The sequence below is a fragment of the Aquarana catesbeiana genome, linkage group LG04 (assembly GCF_042186555.1).
Source record: "Aquarana catesbeiana isolate 2022-GZ linkage group LG04, ASM4218655v1, whole genome shotgun sequence".
NCBI classification, from domain to species: domain Eukaryota; kingdom Metazoa; phylum Chordata; class Amphibia; order Anura; family Ranidae; genus Aquarana; species Aquarana catesbeiana.
Genome location: NC_133327.1, coordinates 366,606,248 through 366,625,918, shown reverse-complemented (window position 1 = coordinate 366,625,918; position 19,671 = coordinate 366,606,248). Strand labels below are relative to the sequence as shown.

General features: G+C 42.2%; 1 protein-coding gene across 2 annotated transcripts in view; it reads left to right on the top strand.

The window, feature by feature from the left end:
• SEC63 (SEC63 homolog, protein translocation regulator) overlaps positions 1 to 19,671 on the top strand; it is a 115,561-nt gene that overhangs the window by 63,308 nt on the left and 32,582 nt on the right. For both annotated transcript variants that reach the window (XR_012243902.1, XM_073627034.1), the window contains exons 12-15: positions 2,948 to 3,102; positions 9,241 to 9,388; positions 12,012 to 12,094; positions 12,376 to 12,435. Coding sequence is in view for 1 of the 2 variants with exons in the window: in XM_073627034.1 (XP_073483135.1) it covers positions 2,948 to 3,102; positions 9,241 to 9,388; positions 12,012 to 12,094; positions 12,376 to 12,435 (446 nt within the window). In the remaining variant the exon portion in view is untranslated. The remainder of the gene's footprint in view (positions 1 to 2,947; positions 3,103 to 9,240; positions 9,389 to 12,011; positions 12,095 to 12,375; positions 12,436 to 19,671) is intronic.

Below are 19,671 nucleotides of genomic sequence, written 5' to 3'. Positions count from 1 at the left end.
TTTTTGCTAGTGTCCTTATGTGATGGGCGTTTTCTTTTTACAGAGAGAAGCTTTCCTTCTTATTATGGGGGCTCGCTCTCTCTCGATCGATATTCCACCAAGATGATTCTTCTATCAAGATTCCTGCTGCACCATAGCCACTCCAGCTCCCAATGAAGCTTCCAGTTTGGTTGACTTCTCAGCAGAACCTTGGAGGATCGTACTTGGACTATGCCCAATGGAAGTTGTGGAGGCAGCCAATAATTTTGCTGCCATGCACTGGCTCCTGCTGTTGTTGCTACCCTTGGCATGTGCGACAGCAATTAGCTGCAGGGGGAACCCTGTCCCTGAAGACCCTTACAAGGGCATGCTCATGATGGAGGACAAAGCCAGGATGGGGTATTAATCCTGCCTGCTAGATCCCCTCTGGAAGCCATTTAAGCATTCAGCCCAGTGAGACCCTTTATTCTTTAGACCCCAATCAAGGTGTGTGGGTGCCTCAATCTGATTCTCTGGGCTCTGCAGAAGCTGCTTTTTGAACCGATTGGGATTATTACCATAACTAACCTTACCCGTAAGCTCTTCTTATCACTTCTGTGTACAAGGTCTCTGAGTTAGCAGCCTTATCTTGTAAAGGAGCCATTCTTAGTGTTTCACAAGGACGAAGTTGTCCTGAGGCTTAAGGCCTTCTTCCTTCCAAAGGTGGTCTTTGCTTTCCACCTTAACTAAAACCTTGTCCTTCCTTTCCATGTCCTGCAATATCCAAAGCAAATTTCTTTCCACTGTCTGGACAAAGTATGTGTTGAAAGTTTGTCTAAAAGGGGCACTAGCTTGGAGGTAATTGGATTACCTCTTTGTGCTTCCCGAGGGACCCCACAGAGTTGGAGCACACTTTACCAATTTTATGGACTTTGCAGCTTCCAGCAACTGTTTGTCAGATTTGCAATGCTGCCACCTAGGATTACGTTCACACATTGGTTAAATTATGCCAAGTGGATGGATTTTCAGGCCTCCTATGATAGTTTTAAATGTAAGGTTGTACAAGCTATTCTCTGAGTCTGTTGAGCCTTTCTTGAACTTGTTTTTTTATGTGGACTGGTTGGTCTGATTTTCTGTGTTAAGCATGCCTCAGTTGGAATGCTTTTGGAAGTCTCAATCATAGGGCCTCATGCACACTGGGCATTTTTTACAGCTGCTGTTTTTGGCTTCTGTGTTTTTGTTTTGTTTTTTAGTTTTTTTCTACAGCCAGTTAATTCTCCCGCATTTTATCTTATGTATCCATGCACGCATAGGCTGTTATCAGCATTTTCTGGCTGGAAAACCCCCCCAGAACTAGTGGGCTTCGAGAGGAGTTTTTGAGCTGTAAAAACGCTCTAACGCCGTTAAAAACATGGCTAACCGGCATGTTTGAGAGTTTTTGGTAAGTTACAGAAGATGGCAAGGAAGAAGATATTCTGTTGTGTAGATCTCAGGAAGTGGCATGGACAGTGCCTATTGCCTTTTTGAGCTTGTATTTTCTTGCTCAAAACGCTAATGCAAATACACAAAAAAACTCATGTTTCTTAACATGGCAACTCTACTGGCATTTTTATAACGTCCAGTGTTGAGGAATAGGAAAATTTAAAAAATTTTTTTGGCTTGCCAGTTAAATCTTTTTCTTGTAGTACAGGACACAGGTCTCTCCCCTCTTATGGATCTCACTGTTGATTCCTACAAAACTGAGGCTGGGGGGGGTGAGAGTTAAATAGGGGGCGGTCCCAGCTGCTTTTTTTTTGTGCCATAGGAAATTTAGAATGAGCAGCCTCCTTTTTGTCCTGTTTACCGGTATCGTTGAAAGTAAAAAAATCCCAAATTTTGGCTTGTCCCCAGAAAAGTAAGCGAGGGGAAATCTTCCAAAGGGGGCACTAGTTCTGGTGACCTGGGAGCTCCCAAGGGTTTCCCTTTAATTTGCAGGGATTTCCTGTTTTGGCTATGTGACAGGAAGTGAAGGTAAATCTCCCCCAATGGAACACAGATGGTAAAAAAAAAAAAAAAAAAAGACAGCTTTATATAACCCTCCCTTACTCTATCCAAAATGGATGGGAAAAAAAGTTTTGTCTATAGTTCTACTTTAAAGTGGTTGTAAACTCTGTTACACCACCTTTACCTACAGTAAAGCCTATAACAAGGCTTTACCTGTAGGTACCTGGAATGTCTCCTAAACTTGCACAGTTTAGGAGATATTCAGTATATGTGCTGCTGCCGACGTCATCAGCGCATGCGCACTGAAGAAACAGGAAGCTGGTGCCATTTCTTCAGGAGTCGTGCCGTAACTGCTGGCTCCCACGCGCATTTGCGTGGGAGTGACGTCATTGCTGCTCCAGCCAATCGCAGGGCCTGAGCCGCGAACCCGGAAGTAACTACGGTGGAAGGTGTCTGCGTTGTACTCGGAGGGCTGACACCGATCCAGGGCATTGTTCTAAGGTAAGTATTTTATAATGAGCTAGTATATGATGCATACTAGCTCATTATGCCTTTGTCTTGCAGGGTTTGTTTTTTGTTTTTTTTTGCCCCTGAGGTTTACAGCCTATTTAAGATCATACCCTGCAAGTACAGAAAATACTAGTTGATCCTGTCAGTAATGCACTTGTCCATACCACTTCCCATGATCTGCACAATAGAATATATTCCTTCCTTACTATTTTCTGTAACTTGCCAAATGCCTTGCCCCCCCCCAAATCTATCATTGGATGGAGTTGAAGAGATATGGACATGCCCAGCCTTGGGTGAGTACCATGGCTGCCTCTATAGTTGGGAATTGTTTTATTTGGGGACTTTCCAGGTGAAAATTCAAGCAAAAGAAGCTTAAAAACGAAAGGCATCTGCCTCACCAAGGACTAGTAAACTGCAGTATATTACATTTATAGTTTGGGGTTTGGATACACATTAGGCATGTTAAATACATAAAAATAAATTGCTTTTTCTTTAGAGCGGGAGCTGAGACCACCTTCACTGTCCTCTCTGGAGAACTGTATGAAGCTCTGCCAGATGACCGTTCAGGGCCTCCAACAATTCAAATCTCCATTCTTACAGTTACCGTTTATAGAAGAGGATCATCTGCGACGGGTGTTTAACCACAAAAAGGTGTGTGGCCTAGGTTTGTTGTTCTTTTATTGTGGTCTATTATTGATTATTGTGCTGATTTTGTTTTTTTTATTTTTTTTTTGCATTCTAGCCAGGCAGAAAGGATGCATGCATTTTTTTATATGGTCATTTGCTTGAGCATGCCTTTTTTTTCATTCCATTGCATTTAGTTTAAGTGATTATCGAAAAACACACGCAACCTTAACCTTTTTTTTTTTTGTGTAGTTGCCTTTTTGTCTCCCCTGCTAATTATAATCGGGTCAATTAAATAACAGTAACCCCAAAAAAATGTACCTAGCTTTTAAGCTGTTTTGCAAAATGTACAAACACCCTCTGCATATATAGATTTATACAACCCCAATTCCAAAAAAACTTTGAACACTGTGTCTTGAGAATATGTAACACTTTAACCACTTGACCTCTGGAAGATTTACCCCCTTCATAACCAGACCATTTTTTGCAATACGGCACTGCGTTACTTTAACTGACAATTGTGCAGTCGCGTGACACTGTACCCAAATAAAATTGATGTCCTTTTTTCCCACAAAAAGAGCTTTCTTTTGGTGGTATTTGGTCACCTATGCATTTTTTTTTAGCTTTAAATTAAAAAAGACTGACAATTTTTCTGCTTTTAAACATATCCAATAACATTTTTTTAAAAATCTAATTTCTTCATAAATTTAGGCCAATATGTATTCTGCTACATATTTTTGGTAAAAAAAAATTCCAATAAGCGTATATTATTTTGCTCAGAAGCATCTACAAACTATGGGATATATTTATGGTATTTTTATTTATTTTTTTACTAGTAATGGCGGCGATCAGCAACTTGTAGCGAGACTGCAATATTGTGACGGTTAAATTGGACTCGAACTGACACTTTTGAAACTTTTTGGGGACCAGTGACACTAATACAGTGATCAGTGCTAAAAATATGCACTGTCACTGGTCTAATGACACTGGCTTGGAAGGGGTTAACATCAAGGGCAATCAAAGGGTTAACTGTGTGCCTAGCCATTGCTTGTGTACTGTGTGGGAGGTGCTTTGACTAGGGGAAGGCATTGATCCATGTTCCTGCTTTGCAGGAACACCGGATTAATGCCTTCCCTACTGACATAATGGAGATCTGCCTTGTTTACATAGGCAGTTCCCGATTCTGGCTCTTTGCCTGATGATCGGTGGGTGGCAGCGGACAGTTTGCGGTACCCGCAGATCATCTCCCGCTGTGTACAATCACAGCCGACCGTCGGAGGTGCGCATGCGCGCCCCTAAAGTGCAGTGATCCAGTGAGCCGCCTTGCTGCCGTATATGTAAGCTATACGGTCGGCAAGCAGTTAACAGATAAGTTCACTTTAAAGAAAAATATATGCACAATTTTTTTTTGCAGGTAAATGTGCATTTTATTATTTTATTTGATTTGTAGGAGCCTGAAAAGCATTGCATTGCCCTTTGGGACTCCTACAAAATGCCAGTGTAAGCTGTCTGCCTGTATGGACTACCAGAGCGCTGAACAGCCCCCTGGTAGTTCATTGAGAACTACAAGCTGGCTACTACAAAGGCTTGTCGGTACTTGTAGTTTTCACAATGAATGAATGACCTGGGCGGGCAGAGCACACCTCCTCGGTTCCCAGAGATTTACAGAGTATTGGTAAAAGAAGAAGGGATGCTACATTCTGGTAAACATGGCCCTGTCCCAACTTTTTTGAGATTTGTCTGCCATCAATTTCAAAATTACCCTATTTTTTTTCTTAAAATTTTATACATTTTCTCAGTTTAAATATTTGATGTTTTCTATTGTAAAATAAAATGTTTTTTGGAATTGGTTGGGTTGAGTATGAGTTTTGGTTGGGATTGTGCTCTTTGTGTGTGTGTGTGTGTGTGTGTGGTTTGTGTTTTTTTTTTTTTTTTCTGGGAATGAGGGGGTCTGGTCCTGTTTCATCTATATTATATGGATTATTCCTGATGCTCTTTTTATCGATGCCACCTCCGACTTATGAAGGAAACAATTAAGGTTATTTCTTATAATGTCTGTGGGATGTGTTCTCCGACTAAATAAAATAAAATTTGGATAGAATTAAGGCGTCTGAATCCTCAGATTATAATGCTGCAAGAGACACATTTTATGTCCACTAGAACCCCTAAATTGCCCACACATACATTTAACCAGTGGTATTTAAATTTATCACCCATTTCAAAGGCCAGAGAGGTGGCTATAGGAATTCATAAGAACTGCTCTTCTTGCTCAATGATTCCTGTATAGACCCCGAGGGCCGTTTCGTTTTTCTGAAAGGTCAGATCCAGGGCCAAGCATACACTTTTGCTACAATATATGCCCCCAATCTTCGTCAAAAAACATTTATAGAAGGGGTACTCTCCAAATTGGTATCCTTCCATGAGGGCTTCCTCGTTCTGGAGGGGAGACTTTAATTTAAGCCCCAACCCAGAGCTGAATATATCAATTGGAAGGTCAGTACTATCTAAGAGGGCCTTAAAGCGTTTCCTTAAGACTATGCAGTCAAATCATTTAATTGACTGCTGAAGGATGCGTAATGCATCTATAAAGGACTATAGTTATTATCCTAAGGTCCATAAGATGTATTCTAGAATTGTTATGGTTGGGTCAGTTTTACTTAGATCTGTTATAGGGAGCAGTTATCGAACAGATTACATTGTTGTCGGATCATGCTCTGGTCTCAATTACGTTTAGACCTACCGATGGGAGGGCGAGGGAATGGACCTGGTGCATGAACGACAACATTTTGGAAGACCCTACAGCCTTAGCAGCAGTCACTGAAGCAATTACATATTTTGAGATAAACAATACAGACAAAGTCTCCCAAAAGGTAATATTGGAAGGGCACAAAGCAGTTATTAGAGGAGTTCTGATTTCACACGGTTCGAAGATCAAGAGGTAAAAAATGTGGCTCTTACTTTCAGATATACAACATATGGAAAACTTACATAAACTGGTCCAATCTGAAATCGAGAACAGTCTCAATGAGGCACGTGGTTGTCAGTGTTCTTGGACCAGCAGGTTAAAAAAAATGTTAATGTTCTGGGCTCATAGGTTTTATGAACAGGACAGCAAACCTGGGAAAAATGCTGGCTAACAAATTGAGAAAGAGAAAGGAGAAGTGCCATGTTCATAAGCTTGTGTCCCAGGATGGACAACAAGTATTTCAATCATCCGAAATAGCTAGGCTTTTCCAGGAATTTTATGGCACTCTCTATTGCTTATATCCAGACAGATTGTCGCATGCTTCTTTAAAACTTAGAGAGAGGATCAAGAGCTACTTAACAGAAATAAAATATCCAAAACTTTCTCCTGACCTAGTTGCTTCCTGTGAGAAGAAATAGAAAGGTTCTTAATATTCTCTAAGGGGAAGAGTCTGGGACCAGATGGGTTTAATAGTATATATTATGGGAAATTTTCACAGCGTTTACTCCCACATATGCAGGATCATTTCAAGTAACTGACTAAATAAAATGACATCTTGCCAGAGGCTCTTATGGCCTATGTAACAGTAATCCCTAAAGAGGTAAAGGACCCTACACTATGTATGAGTTATCGCCCAATATCTTTTTTTTTTTTTTTTTTTTAATTTAGATATTAAAATATTAGCAAAGGTACTGGCTTCTAGATTGCAGCCTTATTTACTGTCCTTGATGGACCCTGATCAGACTGGGTTTATCAAGGGCAGTAAAGCCAGAGACAACTCTGTAAGAGCCCTGCATTTGATTTACTGGGCTACTCAGCAAAAAACACCAATGCCCAGTCTACTCCTGTCTATAGACGCAGAGAAAGCATTTAATAGGGTAGACTGGGCATTTCTTGAGGAGGTTCTAGCCATCGTTGGTCTGGGGCCAAGAATGTTAGGCTGGATTATGGCCCTGTATAGGAAACCCTCCGCTAGAGTGAAGGTCAGTGATGTCTTTTCCTCCTCCTTTGAGATAAAGAACGGGACTCGGGAGGGGTGCCCTTTGTCACCCCTGCTGTTTGCATTGGTCATGGAGGCACTGTTATGTAAAATAAGAGAACCCCTTAAAGTGGGCCCTGCGGAGCATAAATTCTCCACTTATGCGGGCGATATTTTTTTTAATTTTTTATATCTGACCAGTTAATAACATTACCTAATTTAATGAGGACCCAAAGGGTTTTGGGATTATGTCAAATTTTAAAATAAAATATAACAAACCCGAAATTTTGCGGTTATACATACCCCAAATTATAGAGGATTCTCTTATGCAGTATTTTTCTTTCATTTGGAATGAAAGACATATTAAGTATTTGGGAATTAGTTTGACGGCAGACCTATCAAAGCTATATGAAGAAAATTATGTACCGCTCCTCCAAAAAATCAAGGGAGACTTGGCAGATTGGGACAGAGCTACCCTCTCCTGGCTAGGAAGAGTTAATATTTTAAAGATGGGCGTGCTCCCCAAAGCCCTATTTATTATGCAGATGATCCCTATTCAACTCCCAAAGTCATTTTTAGTTAATGTAAGGTAGATTTTTACTGATTTTGTTTGGCGAAAGACTAAACCAAGACTGGCATATCATATTCTTACGAGGTCAAAATTGGACGGGAGCTTAGGTCTACCAAATTTGAGGAATTATGGAGCAATTGCCTTAACTAGAATTCTTAGTTGGAGACATCATCCAACTCAAAAGGTCTGGGTGACATTAGAAAAGACATTGGCACATTGTGATTTAGCCCAAGCTCCATGGGTCCCGATCCCATATAGAGTGTTGTCCAAAACTGCCTTTTTTCCTACTACCCACTCCTTGAAGCTCTGGGATTCAGTTCACAAACAAGAATCTCTGGCACAAAAAATCTCTCCACTATTACCGTTAGGGGGTTTCTGCTGGTTTCCACTGGGGGAGTCATTACTTTTTTTTTTAAATCTTGAGCTATTGTTGGAAACTCTAGCTGTCTTAAGCTTACACGGAATGGGAAATTACACCCACTGAGGGACCTTAGAGAGGAATACGGCGAGTTTCCAATGGATACCTTGAGGGATCAGCAATTACTGCATTTTTGTACTGTCCACCTAAAGGAGATTGGAAAGGTGGAACCTCTCTCTGATTTCGAATCTCTTTGGCATAAACAGCCAGGGGATGGTGACTTGCTCTCTATCTCGCATGGACTTTTGAACAGAAGTAGTGTCACCGCAGTCCTTAGATTTTTTGGGGAGTGGGAATCAGAGTTGGGCTGGCATTTCACAGACTTACAGAAAAGGAATATGTTAAGACTAGTACATCTTCTATAAATATTAAAACACAGAAAACAAATTATAAACTTTTGTCCAGGTGGTACAGGGTCCCAAAGATGCTGGTCATCGCATACCCTTCTTGTCTCTGATAGATGTTGGCGGGGCTGCGGGCAACAAGGCTTCCAAATTCACATCTGATGGGAATGCCCTAAGATTAGGCCATTCTGGGCCGAGCTCAGGCATGTGGTCTCACAAGTAGTAATGGCCTTAATCAGGGACGATCCGGTGCAATGCCTTTCATGGTACCCAAAGTTCCATTAGGGCATATAAAAAGAGTATAGTTCCACATTTGTTGGATGCAGCTAAAGGGCTAATTCCGACCTATTGTAAAAAGCAGCAAGTACCTACAATAGAATAATGGGCGAGACTGGTTAACAAAATTATGGAAGATGTGAAATGGGTTTGTACTAATAGTAATAGACTGGAAAAGTTCCACGCTAAATGGGAACCATGGGTGACTACAGTACAGTGAACTGGAGTACATAGTTTCCTTTCCCAGGAAGGGAGAGGACACTAAATCCCCCCCCCCCCCCCTTTTTTTCTCTCTCTCTCTGTTGGTTATATGTTTGTTTATTGATTGTAAAAAGAAAAAAATATAAATAAAGATTATAAACAAAAATAAAATATGGGTTTATGAGATTTGCAAATCCATTGCATTTTGTTTTTATGTAGATTTTACACTGCATTGCAACTTTTTTGGAATTGGTGTTGTAGTAAGAGATGATAATGTGATCAAATGATCAAACGTGCGTATTGGGACACTAAGAGTCAAAGTTGCATGCTAATTATGTACATTTACTGAATTCAAGGTCAAGTTGTTTCCTTATGAATTGTTTTTCCATACTTATTATTCCTTGCGAACAGTTTAAAATCAAGACGATTCGAGACCTAGTTAGCATGAAGGAGTCAGATCGTCGCCTGCTGTTTAGCTTTCTGGAGGATAGCAGCTATGAGGAGCTAGTAGCAGTTCTTGGCAGCTTTCCACACATCACAATGGAGATAAAGCCTCACGGTATGTGTAAAATTCATTATTTTAATTTATTTGTTTCCTTGCTTTGCCCTCTTTATGACTTATCAGACATTGTGTATCCAATTCTGTTTTATTCAAAACAGAAGGGTACAGCCATTTGGGCCAACAAAGCCGCTTGGGAGCTAGTGTGGAAAGGCCTGTGTGTGTAGCATTATTAACCGTAATGAAGAAGAGTTATCTGCTTCTTATCGTGCATAACCTATATCTACTGTAATGCAAGACTGCCTTAAAGCATTTGTTAACCCAAAAACAAAACAGATCCTGTTACCTTAAAGCATTTTATACAGCACAGTGCTTGTACTGTGTAATTTGGCCCACCGTAACACCTGAAATGCCTGGCTATATACCTTCCCCTTGTACGCTGACTCCGATATATCAGGGCAGCTGAGCCCTAACACCGTGGTCAGCGTACGTGCCTCTGTCATATGCTGCCCTGCTCTCCTGTGTCTCCTCTGTCCTCATCCCCCCCCCCCCCCTCCCTTTCTCCTTGTACCAGTCCCCCCATGCGCCCCCCCCCCCCCCCCCCCCCCCCCCCGCTCCAGCTGCTCTCATATCTGCAGTTAAATCCTCCCATCCTCTCTACTATAATAATTGTGCCTGTGTAATGATGTAAAAAAATCTGCCAATCTGTACCTTTTTATGAGCGCGCCTCCCGGAGCTCAGCTGACTGTCGTGTCTGTCTCTCTCCCGCCGCCGCCCCCCCCCCCCCCGGCTGATGACAGTGGGAGGGCTTGGCCCCGCCCACTGGAACTGTGAGCTGAGAGAGAAGAGAGCTGACAAGTCAGCTGGGAGCCGAGCTTATATAGGTACAGATCAGCAGATTTTTTTACAATTCACAGGCACAGGGTCGTTTATTATGGTACAGAGGGGATGGGAGGATCTGAAAGAAGTGGGCTAACAACCACTTTAATGTGTAGAATGAATGGCAGAGAGTATATTGCCATTTGTGGATCTAAAGTGATTACAATAGGTCAATATTTTGTGCCCATTGTTCTTAACATTGTCAGTCCCCGTGGCCAGTAAAGGAACTTGTACTGCTCAAATCGTGGCAGCTGATGTAGCTTAGCCATGAAGTTCAGTAAAGTTGAGCCCCAATAACAAAGTGTATGCTAATTAGAGGGAGGTGTAAAAGAGACATTTGTGGTTGAGATAATAGTAAGCAGGACATTTTGCCTTTTTATACATTTTAGGTGGAATATAATTTCACTTTAAATCTTAAAGCAAAACTCCTGCTAAAACATTTTATGGGTATACATACAGTAATAAACTCGTAAAACCTTCCTCAGCAGCAAGTTTGATTTAATTGCTGCATATCTCCATATTGTCTCTGCACTTCCTTTTATTTATTTTTTTAAAATTTTTTTTATGGTAATCATCAAATAAGAGGGAAGATTTTCTTTACTTCAAGTGAAAGTTCTCCGAAATGTGGACAGACAGCAGTGAGATGAGTCTCTTGCAGACAAATGATCATGGGAGGATTCCTAACTAGGGCGTAGAAAAATGCTTTTTAATTAAGACCGATAGCGGAGTGATCATATGGCCACTGATCACTCAGCTCTGTCTAAATTGACACCAGAGAAGAACGTAATTTCTGTTTGAGTTTGTGTTTTTTGTTTTTTTTTTGTGTGTGTTTTTGCACATGTATCAAGCTTCAGGATTTTTTTTTTTTTTTCTTTCCTGGGCTGGGCAAGGGGAGGAGAACAGTTCTATAGGAGTAAAGGACATCTTTAGGCATAAAAATGCATGCAAAACACATGTATTGCTCCTTTACAAGCATTTCCATTGAAGTCTATGGGATCAAAAGAACACCTGAATACCCTCAAAAAAAAAAGCTCATGTACTTTTTTAGAGTATCACAGGGTGATGGAGCGTACAAGTATGAACAGGCACAATTGGCAAGGATAGGATTCTGTGTAGTAAGATGTAGTGAAACATAGGGAAACTAGCAGGAAAAAGTTTAGGTGTGAAAGAGGGCTCAGTTTGTTTTCAGCTGAGAGCAGAGAATGTCACTCACTTCTCCCACTCTGCTCCTCCGGTGCTCACTGGAGCTCCAGACTAAGGAAGGGGCTGGCGTCCCTGACTCTGAGCCTGTACCCTCAAAGGCGGAGCCAGCTGTCAATCAGGCAGCTCAGTTGGTCCCAACAATATTATCAATATTTCCTTTCTGAAGTTGGCACACCTCTAGCCCTGTCTAGTGATGGCAGGCAATTGCCCGCTATCAGCTGACTCTGGGTAACAGGAGAACAATAGTACATGTACTGCTTTTATCGAAGAGAAATCTAGGCAAAAAAAGTTTAGTCATGTTTTCGTTTTAATTAAAAGCCCTGGACAGCCAATGTAGATAGTCAAGGCCTAACATAATAATTTTATTCCTTTTAGGCTAGTTCTACTGGACAAAAAAGCATTTGCATACACTCCTGTATATTTCCATTTCTGGATAGGAGTACCCAAATGTTCCTATTGTCTGCTTACTATCGAAACGCTGTTTTGGTGTGTATTTGAAATGTCACTGGCCTCTTTTGATTTGGGTAACACAGGATAAAGTTTTAGTTGTGTGAATAAGTGAGAAACATGTACTAACAATAACTTTTTATTTATTTCACAGTGCTAGATGATGAAGATAGTAACAACATTACTGTGGGTTCACTTGTTACGGTCCTTGTCACACTTAGAAGACAAACAATGGCGGTAAGCAAACCAGTGCTTTACATTTCTCTGTGTTAAAAGGTCAACTTTAGATGAATCATTCTTTCATTGAATGCTTTTGCAGCCTATGTGCTAGTAGTATTATATTATTACTTTTTTTCATTGTATAGTTTTCCCTCTATGTTTGTGCTATTATGGCATTCTCTTTACAATGTACGATATAACAGATGTAACCTTATCTTAACTTGACTTGTTTATTTTCAGATCCTGAAAATAAGTCAGTTGAGTAAAGTAATACATGTATTTATGCTCTTCTATACTAGGAGGTGTTTGAGAAAGAACAGTCCACTTGCTCTGCAGAAGACCAGCCAGTGGAAGAAGGAGTACGTGAGGATTTTATTTCTGTGTTCATTTTGGTTGCATTGTTGCTCTACAGCGTTTGAAGAGATGGAATGGGAATGTATGTTATAGGCTTTAACCCTTTTTTTGCTGCCAGGTCCATACAGCGTACAGACCTACAACACTGCTTCCAGCTGGCCAGGTCCATACGCCGTATGGACATTGCATTTTCTAAGCCTGTAAACTCATGGTTGCTTTAACAACCATGAATTTACACTCAAATCTAAGCTAACCCTTTATATTTTACTGAATGAATTTAATCTGCAGCTAACAAGCTTATGATTTACATACAGTGTGTAAAGTCAGCGGTTCTATCACAGCTCCACTTCACGGCTTTGTAAATGTAATCAAGCAGCAGCATGGCTGCTGATTGCATCTACATGCCGAAAGTGTGCTATTTACACTTGCCCCTGTCCCCTGCAGTGTCTCACTTCAGTGTCTCCATCTTGTACCCCCTCCAGTGTCCCTTTCTCTACAATTCCCCTATCCCAAATCACTGTTAATGTCCCCAGTGCCAGTGCCGGCTCTGTTATCCTGCTTGTGGCTGCCTTTTTTTTTTTTTTTTTCTTTCTTCTCGCTTTGACATCCTGGCTTTTTGATGCTAATATCGATCCGACCCACTGTCTTCAGTCCCTTTCCCGGTCTTCAAAAAGAGATATCAGTGGTCTGTTCTGACCTCTGATTTCTCACCACAGTCCCCACATCCCCCTCAAAAAAAAAATACAAAATGTAAAAAAAATTAAATTGAAAAAAAAAAGAAAATTAAAATAAAATGATAAAACAGTTAGGCCTTGTTTACACTGGGCATACTACAGTGTTTGCCCCTGCAAGGCTGTGTTTACCTTTACAGGGATGCACGGGTGTGCCATGCATCTCCATGCAGGCTGTCGGTCTCATTGATGTCATTTGGGATGTAGCAACTCCACGCACAGAGCCGTCACTCTCATTTTGACATCCATTTGGGTCTGGGTGCATGTCCCTGAGCTCACACTAGTGCGATAATTGTGGGGAAGGACTGCGCTACAACAAATTACAAAGTGAAAAAAAAACAATAGAGCTGCCAACACTTGAATATACAAGGTTCAAGGTAGATATTGAAATGACAGTGTGGCGCTGAATAGAAAATATATATACGTGTACCCTAGATGTGGTACAACTGAAACCAAGTGTAATGTGAAAATGCACTATAACAAATCAAAAACAAAAATAGACTGTGCTCAATACGGTGAGTATATGCCGCATAAAACAATAGTCCACAAAAAGTGTGAAAGGGTGAGTGCTTCCTGTGAAGGTGTCTTGAATCACGTGGAAATAGTGAATCGCTTGTCTGAAGTCACTTTCAATAACAATTCGAAGAAAAATAATTACTCTTACCAACTGTGGTGGACCCTGAGTGTCATACGACAAGTGGGTCATACAGGCTCCCCAACTCTCGGTCTGTGGATTCTGGGCCAGCATTCCTGTACCCCACATTGCTTTTATCCTCTTTTATGCTGCATATACTCACCGTATTGAGCACAGTCTATTTTTGATTTGTTATGGTGCATTTGCACAGTACATTTGGTCTCATTTATACCACATCTAGGGTACACGTATATATATTTTCTATTCAGCGCCACACTGTCATTTCAATATCTACCCTGAGCTCACACTGTCTGCTTTTGGGATCATGCACCCACACCTACATAGATCTCAGGTTGGGAGCAGCAGCTGTGCCCATGCAGCCCTTGCATCCCAATTGCATAAATAGGACTGCCAGCACAGGGATACATGGAACACCTGTGCATCCCCTTGCAGGTAAACATGGGTGTACACTTTAGTACGCCCAATGTGAATGAGGCCTTAGTAGGGATTTAGCAGGAATTTTGTAAGTTATGTTGTGTTTGTGCCTGCTGATAATGATTTTTGTGTATTTTTAGTGAAAATACAGACTTGATGAGCATTTGCACGGCCTAAAATATTAGTAGCACTTATTTTTATTCTACTGCTCATGTACTTTCAGAAAATATTTGGTTGGCAGGGTGGATTTGATTGAAATCAAGTCTATTTTAAATCACGATTTAAATCGCTAGTAAAAAGGCTTGGTTTTTAATTCAACTCTATTTTAAATCATAATTTTTAAAGAGCAACTGTCATCTCTGTCGTGCAGCGGCTCCTCTTCTGACCCGCTGTTGACTCACCAACAGCCCCATTCACTTTAATGGGACAGCTGGTGATGCGGCAGTGACACAACAAGGTGAGGGACGTGGTGGCAGCAGGTGAGTGGATGCCCGCTAACGGGCACTGCCATGATGGATCTGAAATGACAGGTGCTCTTTAAATGTAAGGCTTTATTTTTCCTTAAATCTTTAATAATATTTGCAAACAAAAATGAAGGTTTCCTATTTAGAATAAGCTGTCGGGTTAAAAAAACTGTTATCAGAACCGCTTCAATCATACAGTTTGTAGTGTATACCGAGCTGCCAAACAATGGGATAAAGCAATATTGCTGAACTTTGTTTTATTTCATGGTTACTGTGAAATTGTGTGAATGCATCAATGCAGTGCATGTTCTCAGCTTGCAACGCTTGGGTTCATTGAATGAGTTTACCAAAAATTTAAATATTGCAGAATATACAGCCTCATGTTACATAACTAAGCTCCATTTCATGTTGAATAAACTAAATGATTAATGCATCTTAAATATAAAACTATCTTTAGATAGGGTTTTCCTCCAAAAGCATGTCATTAAAATTTAAAAAATTAAAATTAAAATTAAAAAATAAAATTCAAAAAATCTATTTACCGTATTTATCGGCGTATAACACGCACTTTTTTCCCCTTAAAATCAGGGGAAAATCGCGGGTGCGTGTTATACGCTGATCCCCTGCGATCCAGAACGAAAAAAATCGCTGACCGCGATTTGAAAATGGCGCCGCCAGCACCGAAATACACAGTGCCAGTCCTCGGCTCTTCTCGGCGGCTTTCGGTTTCACTCGAGCGCCGCCCGAACCTAGCCGAGTATACTCGGCTAGTTTCGGATAGCTCCGCTCACCGTCCGAGTGGAACCGAAAGTAAACGAGAGCCGCCGAGAAGAGCCGAGGACAGGCTCTGTGTATTTCGGCGCCGGCGGCGCCATTTTCAAATCGCGGTCTGCGATTTTGAAGCTCAGAGGCTTCAGCAAGACTGCACTGGGGCAAGGCTGGACTGGACACTGGGGAAGGCTGCACTGACATGGCTGCACTGACATGGCTGCACTGACATGGCTGCACTGACATGGCTGCACTGACATGGCTGCACTGACATGGCTGCACTGACATGGCTGCACTGACATGGCTGCACTGACATGGCTGCACTGACATGGCTGCACTGACATGGCTGCACTGGCAAGGCTGCACTGGCAAGGCTGCACTGGCAAGGCTGCACTGGCAAGGCTGCACTGGCTGCACTGACATGGCTGCACTGGCAAGGCTGCACTGACATGGCTGCACTGACATGGCTGCACTGGCAAGGCTGCACTGGCAAGGCTGCACTGGCAAGGCTGCACTGGCAAGGCTGCACTGACATGGCTGCACTGACATGGCTGCACTGAGAAGGCTGCAATGATGGGCATTTAAATGTAATTTTTTTTCCCTTCAACTTCCCTCCTAAAAGTTTTTTTTCCTTAAAATTCCCTCCTAAATTGAGGTGCGTGTTATACGCCGGTGCGTGTTATACGCCGATAAATACGGTAAATCAAAAAAATCCGTATGTGTTTTTTTTTTTTTATAATTGATTTTTTTCAACCATTTCACAAAAAGGCACAATCTAAAATATACAAATATTTGTTACAAAATCAGTACAGTTTTTTCTTTATTTAGTAGGAATTTAGCAGGATTTAGTACATTTTGCCGTATTTATATCCACTAATGATTTTGGTGTGTTTTTAGTGAAAATATCGATCTGATAAACATTTGCTCAAATATCGATGGGCCCAAAAAAATCACTAGCACATTTTTTTTTTCTATAGGTCATGTGCTTTCAGTAAATATGTGGTTTGGGGGGGGGGGGGGGGGTGTCTTTCACAAACTCTGGAATCTGTAAATGAAAAAGATAAAAGCAATGGAAAAATTGCAAAAATGGTCTGGCCACCTTAATTTAAAACTGGAGCGCAGGGTCTGGCAGCCAAAAGGTTAACCACTTCAATATTTTCTTCCAGCCCAGGACAATTTTCAGCTTTCAGCGCTGTTGCATTTTGAATGACAATTGTGCGGTCATGCAAAACTGTACCCAAACAAAATTTTTATCATTTTGTTCCCACAAATAGAGCTTTCTTTTGGTGATATTTGATCATTGGGGTTTTTATTTTTTGCGCTACAAATAAAAAATGACCGGTGGGGGGAAAATGTTTTCTTTGTTTTTCTGTTATAAAACCTTGTAAATATGTACGTTTTCTCCTTCACTGGCGGCACTGACGATGGGGCACTTATATACAGCACTGATAGTTGGCACTGATAAGCAGCACTAATGGGCATAAATAGGTGGTACTGGTGGGCACTGGTCACTACCAATGGGGAGCACTGATTAGGAGGCCCTGACGGGTATCACTGATGGGCACAGATTGGCATTTCGAATGGGCACTGATTGGCTTATCTGGTGGGCTCTAGTGGGCACCCTCGATGGGCCTGCACTGATAAATAATGCGCTGACTATCGGTGCACCCCGCCCCCGTCAGGAGAGCAGCCGATCGGCTCTCCTCTACTCGCTTCTTGTCAGCGCGAGTAGAGGAAAAGCTGATAAACAGCACTTGCTGGTTACCATGTGATGAGCTGTGATTGGACACAGGCTCTTTACAGGGATCGGAGATGCAGTGTGCAAAACTAACACACCACCGAGCGCCGCCGCGTTGCGTGCACCCATGGCTTATCTTGCTGGACGTCATAGGACGCCCAGTCAGGATAATACAACCACTTTCCGGCCATCATTCTGCTATATGACGGGCGAGAAGTGGTTAATATTATTGGCTTTTCACGTCAAGGAGAAAAGTGTGCTATGCAAAATGCAGTAGCCCAAAGTGTCACCTAGAAATCCGCTTTCTAACTAAATTCTGACTCTGGTCACTACCTTATCCATATTATCATTCTTATCTTAAAGCGGAGTTCCGCTTAAGAAATATCCGCTTAAGAAATACAATTAAAAGTCAGCAGCTACAAATACTGCAGCTGCTGACTTTGAATAGTCGGATACTTTCCTGTTCCAGGGTCCAGCGATGCGGGGGAACGAAGCCCCGCTCGTCTCCCGCTCCTCTCTGCTGCACCGACATTGTCACTGTGGGCGCCCGGGTGTGGCTTTACAGCCGGGCATGCGCGGCGAGCTGTGACTGGCTAGGCAATCATCTGGGACCTGTGACGTGTCCCAGATGATTGCCGAGAGGGAGGGGGGAGAGGTGAACTTGTGGTACCCTGGGAGGAAGTGGGAGTTGGAACCCTCTAAAAAGAGGGTTTCCGCTCCCCCCCCCCCCCCCCAAAAAAATGACTTGCCAAATGTGGCATGTCAGGGGGTCACCTTCCCTTAAAGCGGAAGTTCCATATTTGGGTGAAACTCTGCTTTAATAAATATTCCTGATTGTAGGACCATAATGGGGCACATGGATAAAAATGGTCTAATCCATTTTTCTTTCTTGTCTGTTGAAGGACACAGGAATTCACTGTCATTCATACTGTTGGGTTATACTGCCTCCTACAGGAGAATTGGACACTGGCAAACACCAAAAATTGTAGGCCAACCCAGTATAACCGCTCCTGCCCAGCATGCCTCAGTTTTTCTGCTAGTGTCCTAGTGGGGTGGATGTCTTTACTAATCCTACAACATGGGTTATAGGCAGCTACCTTAAGGTGATTGGACACTGGCAAAAAAAGCTGCAGGAACATCTCCTCTATGACCCTTCCCACTCCCAGCTATCCTCAGTTTACTTTTCCTATTCTCGATCTCGATCTCTCGATCTCTCTCTCTTGAAATTTCTCTCTAAACTTTTTTATTAAGTTTATTAGCTGATCCTCAGACACTGTGGCTTCCCCTGCAGCTTTCCAGATTATCCTGGGTTGAGCTTTGGGGAAGTGTACCTGGCCTCCATCTGGTAGAAGATGTGGGGCCGCCTGTATTATTGTTTTGGGCACTCGGCTTGGCAAAATGTGCATTGTGGTGTTAGTCGCAGGGTGCTATACAGGTCCAAAGCTGTGGTTCATCAGCTGGTGGAGGTCAGTCTTTAAAGACCCCTTTGGCAGTAGCCCATCAAGGAGGGCTGAGTCAGAATAGGGCTTGTCTCTTTAATCCTGCACTTTTTAGAGACGGACATCTGCCACAGTAAGTCGGGCCTAGTGTCCATTAACTTGGTCCCAGTGTGCTGACTGTGTATTGTGGTGTGCAAGCTGCCACATCGGCAGAACAGGACATCACAACCACTATGTGCTACGGGATCTGTTCAACACCACCTAGAACTTTTGTCTGTGGCCCTACACTGCTGCGTAGATGGCTTGGCAGATACGCTTCACCAATGTTCCAGGATGAGCATCTTTTCTGTTCCGTTTCTGATTCTTGCTTTCTCTCTTTGGAGAATCATTATGGAATCCCACCTTGGGCAGGCCTCCTGGTTTGACTCCCCTGAACACTATTGAGCTACTGCTGTGTCTTCACCACCAAGAAGAAGAAATGGCATCCCTCCTGCATCAGGAGAGGTTGTCTGATTTTTGTACAGGACAATACAGTAATTGTTCTACTCACACACATCCCTATAGGATTTTTAAGTCAAGGAGAAAAGTGTATGCAAAGCGCAGTAGCCCAACGTGTCAACTAGAAATCCGCTTTCATATTTGGTTAACTAAAAACTATTGTCCTGTAAGGACAATCCCTGGAAACCAGTTCCACTCTTTCAGATAGTCTCTGGACATAGAAGAAAACTTCACACTTTTAGGTGTGTATCGGACCCTTTTGTGCAGGTCAAACTCATTGCAAGATGACCCCATGCTTCCCTTGATTGTCAGCAGGCAGAGATCACTGGTCTATTGGTGCAGGAATCCTCTAACAAGAACACGGGTATAGTCTGAATTACTTTGAGGGACCTGTCCAGCTGGGGTTAGGTCTTCTTTCTTTTGGCGGATTCACAGCCCATTAAGGAAGGTCTTTCCTTGTTTTTGTCTTCAGTCAGAAGGCAAAAACACTGTTTGCTGTACTGATAAGACTCCTGTTTCTTGTTCCACAGAATT